Source organism: Drosophila takahashii, chromosome 3R (genome assembly GCF_030179915.1).
Source record: "Drosophila takahashii strain IR98-3 E-12201 chromosome 3R, DtakHiC1v2, whole genome shotgun sequence".
In the NCBI taxonomy this organism is placed as follows: Eukaryota; Metazoa; Arthropoda; class Insecta; order Diptera; family Drosophilidae; genus Drosophila; species Drosophila takahashii.
The window spans coordinates 13,531,912-13,540,845 of NC_091681.1; the positions used below are offsets into that span (position 1 = coordinate 13,531,912).

Consider the following 8,934-nt stretch of genomic DNA (forward strand, 5'->3'; position numbering starts at 1 on the left):
AATCCTGAAAAAAAAACGTATCGCTTTTGTCTTGATTTCAAGAACGTTTCTCTCCAATAAGTGAATGGCAATGAATTTTTTTATCATTTCTTTTTTTAAAGAAAGGTTAATCCCGAAAAAAAACGTTAGATCGTATTTGTCTTCATGGCAATAAATTCTTTTGTTATTTTTTTTAAAGAAAAAAAACTTTAGATTGCTTTTGTTTTGATTTCAAGAACGTTTCTTCTTGAATCAAAGAGATAAATTTTCAAATTCGGAACATTTGATCTTGGCTTGTTGTTTCAGTTGTCAATTTTGCTGGGTGTACCCACCTATTGGCGGTGGCATGCCGCGATGTGGTGCAATGTAGGGACCTGTGCCACTGCCTCCGTTGTAGTGGTGACTGTTGCCATTGTAGCCGTTTGCCTGCGGATACGCTTGTGGCGGTGGTGCCTGTCCGTAGTTGCCGTTGCTGCCTCCATAAGTGGGTTGCTGCTGCTGCGGTGGCGGCGGTGGTTGCATGTGTCCATTGCTGGGAGAACCCGGAGTTGCCTGCTGGCCGTAGTGATGATGCGAGGGCGTTGGCGGATAATAGAAGCCATTGGGGGAACGTGGCGAGCCGGAGTCCTGAGAAAAGGTTTTCCAAAATAAGTTAAATGATCAAGAAAATTTAGTTTAAACTTACCCCATTCTCCCAAGGAGTAGTGCCTCCGCTACCGCTGCTGCCACCACTTTGCACCGGTGGCCTATAGTTTTTGGGTTTCGGCGGTGGCACCGGCTTGAAGGGTCCACTGCCATTGCTGCTGGGCGTTCCGCTGCCGTTCATCTGGTTCTGTCCATTGGGCACATTCGGAGGAGGAACCACTCCATGTGGCGCCGTCTTCGGCAGCTTTGTGTAATCCGCTTGAGTGACCGAGTTGTTGCGACTGATTCGTGTGGTTTTGGGATTGTGGATCGGGTGATATAGTTGCGTAATGGGTGATTTTTGGGTGTGTGTGGAAGATTTGTTTATTTTTTAGGGGACAAACAGTTGATGATGGCGAGCACAAAACATAAGCAAGAAAGAGAAAATAGTTTATGTAATTATAAGGACATGTGTGGTAACAGTATGAAAAATATTCAAAGTGTATTCAAAAGGCATTCAAAAGTCTGGGTCAATCAGGTGTGAATATTTTTTATTGCACTTTGGGACTGGGGGCTCTTAATTGAGTTGTATATTTACATACATAAATGGGACGTTTAGGGAGCAATACAAATTAAAGGATTTTGCAAGAGATAATTTAAGGTAATTTTGGGAAAATAAAATAATATTTTAAAAAGAGTTTTTAATTAAAGGGATTTTTTCTAGTGCATTTTCCCCTATCAAGAATCGTAGTTTATCTATAAAAGTTCGTTTTCGATTTCGATTTCGTTGCTTAGACGAGAGTGTCGTAGGCCGAGGCACTGGACATGAGAGCAGGTGGAGGCAGAGGTGCCATCAGGGCATGCAGACGTGGTGCGGCGATGGGGCGGCGATCGAAGGCGCCGGTGGAGAGGCGGAGCAGCTGTTGCTGGGTCAGCTGAAGGCCGCAGGACATGGGAAGAGGTGGCAGCTGAAGGGGCAAGGACGAGGGCGAGGGTGAGAGCGACAACGAGGACGAAGGCGAGAGCGAGTGCATCAAATGCAAGTGCTGCAAATGGGGCGCATGGAGATGATAGCGTCTAATGGACCAGGGACACACATACAGCGATTATCATATTTTTTACATATTCATATATTCAGAAAGATACAAGAGAATATTTACGACACAGTCGACAAATGCATGCGAGTGAGTTGACAAATAACGACGGCGCAGAAGAAAGAGAAAGTAAAGAGTAGTTTGTTTATATTTTTCACAGAGCCTCGCAATATGTACAATTTCTGGGGGATATACTAAATAATACATTTCGCTTAAAAGATCATACCTGTATTTGCCGTAATCCGTTTTTGTCTCCACCAAAGGCTTGCGAGGGCTGCTTTCTAGGCCCAGATTCGAGGGACGTTGTGGAGTGCCATTGCGTGGATCTGATTTATTATAATATTATTTTATTTGTAATTCCATATAATAGTTTTAAGAACTTACCAATATTACGGGACGCGTTCATCTCATGATAATGGGGTCTGCCTGGACTGCTCTGGCGGTTCAGATCGTTGGGTCCGCCAAAACTGCGATGATCGTGGGGTGTACGTCCGTAGTCGTGCGACTGACCCACCGGAGGCAAGGGGCGACCACTGGAATAATTTTAGAAATTTTATTTATAAATTATAAATAAAAACAAGAGAAACCGCTATAGTCGCGTTGGTGTCCCGACTATCTAATACCCGTCACTCAGCTAAAGGGAGTGCGAGGAAGAAAGATATATAAACAATTTTGATTGCGTATAACTTTTTAATGAATGGTCCGATTTAAAAAATGTCTTCTACATTTTGATAGGTATAAATATACACAACAAAATTGCATTTATACTTTTCGGAAATCTTTAAATGTGTGGGCGCCAGACACTTAAACTCGTTAGTGGGCGATTGTGGGCGTTAGAGGGGGCGTGGCGCTCTGCTGAAATAAACTTGCGCTGCGCAGGAAGCCCAAGAATATGTGTGGGAAATCTCAGCCCTCTAGCTTTTGTAGTTTCCGAGATCTAAGCGTTCATATAGGCGGATAGACGGACAGACGGACATGGCTATCAAGAATATATATACTTTGAATATGAATACAATAACCCTTTTACACTACGAGTAACGGGTATAATCATATATTGCTTATTCAACCAACTCACCTTGCATTTGGCACTGATTTGAGATCGTCGGGTGCATTGGGACCCAGTCGGCCCAGGTTCTGCATGGCCATTTGTGTATTGTTGTACGAATCGTAGCTGGACACACTGTCATACGTGGACGCACCTCCTCCAGTGCCTCCTCCGCCTCCGTTGGCCTTTAGTTGGGCATTCAAGCGGGCCTGACGCTCCAAGGAGGCATGCGTTTGCTGCTGCTGGCGATCCAGGGATTCGACTGCTCCCACGGAGCCAACGAGAGCATTTCGGGTAATGTACTCCGCCTGGACGTCGTCCTGAACCACAGCCTTGCCGAACAGACGCTCCTGGGCACTGCGACCCAGGGTTCCGTTTCGCGACGACGAGCCCGAGGTGTTCAGGGGCATATCCCCCGGCTTCGACTGACGATCGATGCGAGGCGGCAGATCGGGGGCATTGATCCCGTAGAGGGATTGTGGCCTCACCGCACTCGGATCTCCTCCTGCTCCTCCGCTGCCGGGCTGCTGCGGCTGCGGTGGCACATTGGTGCCGTAGATGCTGTACTTGCTGGAGTCCATCGTCTGGCGGCGATTGGGATTCGCGGGGACACCATGGTCGTAGGGTACCTGTGGCAGGTGCAGCATTGCAAGGGTTCGTGAGTGGGTGGCGAAATAGATTAGTTAATAGGTGGTTAAGGTCAACAAAAACCAGAGAATATTATTGGAAAATATTATTTCCCATAAATAAGATTTTGTTGACCTTTTCTTATTTTAATGCATTTTATTAGGGCGCTTGTAAACTCTTTGTTTGTTTTTAGTGGAAGCGCATGCCAAGTTTATTTCTTAGTTTGAGTTTGTTTTTTATTTTCTGTTTTATGTTTGTTTTCTCGACCTCTTACCGTATATGGAGGTGGTAGTCCTTCACCAATTATGTCTCTATCCCTATCCAAGTTATCCTGATTAGTGGCAATCGATGGATCTGAGCTCGCTTTAACCAACTGCGGCAAATTGCCAAGCGACAATGATGCGGATGGGCCGGGACTCAGTTCCAAATCGGATTCGGGACTTGATGCATACGAGAGTCGGGATGTGGTCATGGGGAATAGGAAATCGTCGGAGAGGGATTCTACGGGCTGGGGTTGGGCATTTTGTGGATTTTTTTTGGCAAGAGTTAATTGCATTTTAGCGGTTGTTTCGTTGATTTTTTCGGATGTCAAATTTAGCGCGTTGAGAGCAACCAACATTTGTTTCGATAATATAAATAAAACGCAAGAACAGCAACAAGAAACGTATATGAAACATTGAAAGTCGTGATTGATTGATTGGTCGATTGATTCGATTCGAGTCGATTGATTGAACGGCGTTCGATTGCGAAGCATTTGGATACGTAATGTGTGGACGAACACAAGATATTTGGTATTTTGAATATAGTTTTTGGTTTTTAGTTTTGGACGAGGACATTTTTGATTATTTTGGTGGTGTTTTGGTTTAATATATGCATCGGGTTTTACGGGTGATTAAGCGGGGAATGACCATGATGATGTATATTTGGTTTTTGTGGTTGTTTTTTTTTGGTATGTAAATAAAAGAAACAAATGAAACGAAAAACATTTAGTTAGCAACTTTATAAAAATATTGGCAAAAATTTGTATGGCGATTTTTGCGTATATACTTAAGCCTAAATATGTATGTCAAATAGGGTTTCCATTTTGGATATATGGAGGGTGAGAGTTGGAGTGGAGAAACTGTCATTCGCTGGGGGTTAAAAAGTGGAAATGTTTCGGAGTGTAAGAAATGCAAAGATTATACTTTCTTCTCCCCGCTGGAATGACAATTTTCTTTTCTAGGGTTACATATATGATATTCATGATCTCTCTACATGCTTTTAGCTTCACAATTACACACATTTATATGTACATATCTATCGAATAGCGGTCTACACACAATATTATTGTTCTTGATCATGCTACTTGAGGAGATTCGGGCCTTATGAATAATTTAGTACAAACAACTACATGCGATTTAGGGTAGGGTGGATAGAGAAGATTCAGTTGAAGAGTGCTGTGTCCCAACGCGAATGATAGATCTTCATTCTCTGGACCCCTTTCAACTAAATTAACACCGATTCTCATGCAATGCATTCGTTACTTTGGCCAACATTGTTGTTGGAATCAGCATTATTAACATGGCTAATATTGTTATTATTAATGTTGCTGTTGTTGCTGCTACAGTTATTATTATTGTTGTTTAGGCTACTTGAATTATTGAGACTGGCTATCTGATTGGTGAGATTATTAAAGGCCAGCGTGAAGCTGCCCTCATCCCCAGCCAAAGTGCCATCACTGCTCTCATGACCATTGCTCAACCCATTGCCACTGCCGTTGCCCAGAAGATTGCTCAGTGATCCCGAGGAGGAGGAGTATTGGCTTCTCCCCTGACCATTGCCAATGAATCGCTGCTGTGGCTTGGCCATCGGTGCCTTTTGCTGCTGCTGCTGCTGTTCCGTCTGCAGATTACTATTCTTGTTCTTGGCCTGATTATCCGGCAGGAGATTCAGACTGGAATCGAAGAGATTCTTCTGCAGCAGCAGCTCGTGGTAGTAGTAGGGCGTGGTCCTACGCTCCACCTGGGCATTGGTTCGCAATCCATAGCGGCTGACCGGAGCAGCTGGTCCGGGTTGAAAGCCCCTCGAGTTCGAGTTGAGGAAACTCTGGCTCATGAGATTCGGCTGGGAGCTGTGGTACTGGGAATTCGACGTTGAGCCATCCATGGCCAGGATACCATCTTCTAAAGGCATTATGGGAGCAGGATCTGCGGGCGGTGCCAGGCCACTGGGCATCGAGGAAGCGGGCTTTATCAGCGGCACCATCATATAGGAGGATCTCCGATCCCGGGGCTTTTCGCCCAAACTCTGGCTGTGGGCATAGCCAACGGGCGGTGGACGTGGCGGCGGCGGGCTATTCGAATAGGGTTTACTCGGATTCTGGTTGAGATTGAGATTCTGCGAGTAGCGTGGCACTGAGGTCGATGAAATGGGGCGGCAGCAGGCCAACTTGCAGGGTTGGGCGATGTAGGGTGGGAATAACATTTCGTTGGGGGAATCGGGGAACTATGTTAATGATTTTTTTTTATTTTTACGATTTGTTCACAACAATCATGGGCATGTTTGTATATGTGTGTTTGTGTGTTTTAAAAAACGAATAAGAAAAAGTTTCGAAAGTATAAATTAGAATATTGACCATAACCATTTGTAGAAATTATATAGTTAAAAAGGTTTTAAAATTAGTTCAAGATAAATAGGTATTAATTAAGTTGGGAATTACTAGGTTGGGATATCATCGGTGTAACTAAAATTGTACTAAATTATTAACTTTAATACAACATTCGTTTTTCTGTCGTCTAAATTTCAGTTATTGATAAGGTGTGTTTCAAAATTATACGACACCAACACACTTATTTTTGGAAATTTTTTAGCGTTGTTGTTGTCTATAGAAAGCGAAACATTTAAATGCAGATCGAAAGAACAATGTATGATGTGTACGAAAAAAAATACCACGCGTCCTTCATCCTCTTTTTAAGGATTTACCGCTAATTTTTCGAAATATAGTCTATTTTTCGGCTATGTGCGATCGTTTCATAATTATACGACACCATCGATTTTTTCCGGTTCCAATGATCAAACTTGACCGAAATTTTTTTTCTGGTTAAATATAAACCAAAAGGTTCCATTTTGAGAGTAATCCAGCCCAAAGGTCCTTTCAATCTTCAACCAATACATAAATATTGAATATGTCTCTCTACACCTTAAAAAAGTAGTTTTTCGAAGTCATATCCCACAATTCGTCTTAACTTTTGTCTGGTCAATATTCTTAGCACTTTTGAATCAAATAAAAATCCTTTTCAGTTCATTACATGCACGAAACAGACCTCAAAAATCTTTTTTTAAAGGATTGCCCTTTTGGAACCAAACTGTTTTATTCCAAAAATATTTGATTTTGGGCGATACTTTCTGTCAGAATGCAAAAATTTGTTCTTCAAAACCTTAATAAACTTTCCACATTTCACGATTGGAACATTTTAAATGCGATCACCAGTCTGCGCCACTTTGAAGTTTTTTCGAAATTTTTTCATACGAATTTGAGTGTTTTCTCCATGGGATTTCATTCGGGGGGCGCAGACTGGTGATCGCATTTAAAATGTTCCAATCGTGAAATGTGGAAAGTTTATTAAGGTTTTGAAGAACAAATTTTTGCATTCTGACAGAAAGTATCGCCCAAAATCAAATATTTTTGGAATAAAACAGTTTGGTTCCAAAAGGGCAATCCTTTAAAAAAAGATTTTTGAGGTCTGTTTCGTGCATGTAATGAACTGAAAAGGATTTTTATTTGATTCAAAAGTGCTAAGAATATTGACCAGACAAAAGTTAAGACGAATTGTGGGATATGACTTCGAAAAACTACTTTTTTAAGGTGTAGAGAGACATATTCAATATTTATGTATTGGTTGAAGATTGAAAGGACCTTTGGGCTGGATTACTCTCAAAATGGAACCTTTTGGTTTATATTTAACCAGAAAAAAAATTTCGGTCAAGTTTGATCATTGGAACCGGAAAAAATCGATGGTGTCGTATAATTATGAAACGATCGCACATAGCCGAAAAATAGACTATATTTCGAAAAATTAGCGGTAAATCCTTAAAAAGAGGATGAAGGACGCGTGGTATTTTTTTTCGTACACATCATACATTGTTCTTTCGATCTGCATTTAAATGTTTCGCTTTCTATAGACAACAACAACGCTAAAAAATTTCCAAAAATAAGTGTGTTGGTGTCGTATAATTTTGAAACACACCTTAGTTAAGAGTTTGGTGTATATGCTAATTGACCTCTAAATGTGCTAAGTAATGTTTTTTGTATTACTGGGAGGAAAAATTAAAGTCAAACTGGTTTTCCAATTAAAACGCATTCTCGCAAGTTACAGAACTGAAATTCTTTTGGTAAATATATCATCGTTTTCGTGAGTTACTTTGGGTTACTTAACTAATTAGAGCTTTAGGTGTAGAGAAATTTCTAAGAGATTTTTAACTGAAGGAGCAATTTTGAATTAGGGCCGTTTTCTTGTCCGTTAGTTAAATTTAAAGTAGGGTTAAAACCTTGAAATCTTATGGGAAATCATTGTTAACCCTACTTTAAATTTAAAAAACGGACGAGTTTAAAAGGTTAATCTCCTCTTTACTTTAAATCGTGTATGGTATATCTCCTAATAGTAGATAGGCATCTAGTATCTACTATTCTATATAGTATGAAACTATAGTTTTTAATATTGTTTCAGAAACTATACTTTCCCATCACCTTTTTGGGCAGTTAAGACATCGTCAAGTTAGATATTACAAAGTTTGAATTAGACTTAGGGACTAACTACATTGGACAATACGCAGACAACAACTAGGATGGACCTAAATTGTATACAAAGAGAGATCCAAAGACTCACCTTGGACTCGGACATCCAGACGGCGCCGCTCTGCTGCAGATCGATCGAATCGCGCAACTTTCGGTACCAGGACTCCTCGTCGCTCAACGCGATCTGGGTGCTGAAGATGTGCGACCAGACGCGCTCCAGTTTCTGGCACTGCTCCAGCAGCTTCTTGGAGCTCTTGTGGGCCGCCTTGGGGAGTCCGTGGCGCAGCTGCTTAATCACGTGCTTGCTGTCCGTCTTCAGGAAGATGACCACCGGATAGAACTGGGCGTAGTTCAGCCGATCCACCGCATTGGGTGTGATATCGAGGAGGGCATGCTTTCCGCGATCCATCACATCGCGAATATTCGATAGTCGTACGATGCGGCACTTTCCACTAGTTCCCGCCGACTTGTCGTCTTCATTTTGGAGAGGAGTGGAAAACTTGTCGGGGAAATCCTTGGCCAAGCGTTCGCGGGCCAGGTCGGAAACGGGTCCAAAGAGCACCACAGGTCGCACGAAGCCAGGATGGCGCAGGACGACACGCTCGTAGGCGGGGAATTTGGAGATGCTGTCGGAGAAGACCACATCGTCCCAGTTCTCGCGGGAGAGGCTCTTCGAGCGACGATGCGTTGAGCTGTAGGTTAAGAAATAAAGGTTATTATAGGGACCCAACCCATTTATAGTACGGTTGTTAAAAAATCGATAGTGTACATTATCGATGTTTTTGGCTATC

General features: G+C 42.3%; 1 protein-coding gene across 14 annotated transcripts in view; it reads right to left on the reverse strand.

Annotated features, from left to right (window-relative positions):
* Positions 1 to 8,934, reverse strand: part of pyd (zonula occludens-like protein polychaetoid) — a 95,420-nt gene that overhangs the window by 5,544 nt on the left and 80,942 nt on the right. For 8 of the 14 annotated variants that reach the window (XM_070216847.1, XM_070216849.1, XM_017158427.3 and 5 more), the window contains 7 exons: positions 8,235 to 8,835; positions 3,644 to 3,877; positions 2,773 to 3,371; positions 2,082 to 2,230; positions 1,924 to 2,023; positions 665 to 905; positions 312 to 606 (listed from right to left, as the gene is read on the reverse strand). In XM_070216847.1, the coding sequence (XP_070072948.1) occupies positions 312 to 606; positions 665 to 905; positions 1,924 to 2,023; positions 2,082 to 2,230; positions 2,773 to 3,371; positions 3,644 to 3,877; positions 8,235 to 8,835 (2,219 nt within the window). Of the gene's footprint in view, positions 1 to 311; positions 607 to 664; positions 906 to 1,400; positions 1,681 to 1,923; positions 2,024 to 2,081; positions 2,231 to 2,772; positions 3,372 to 3,643; positions 3,878 to 4,249; positions 5,854 to 8,234; positions 8,836 to 8,934 lie in introns of those variants that run through there. The other 6 variants (XM_070216855.1, XM_070216856.1, XM_017158515.3 and 3 more) reach the window with 3 other exon arrangements.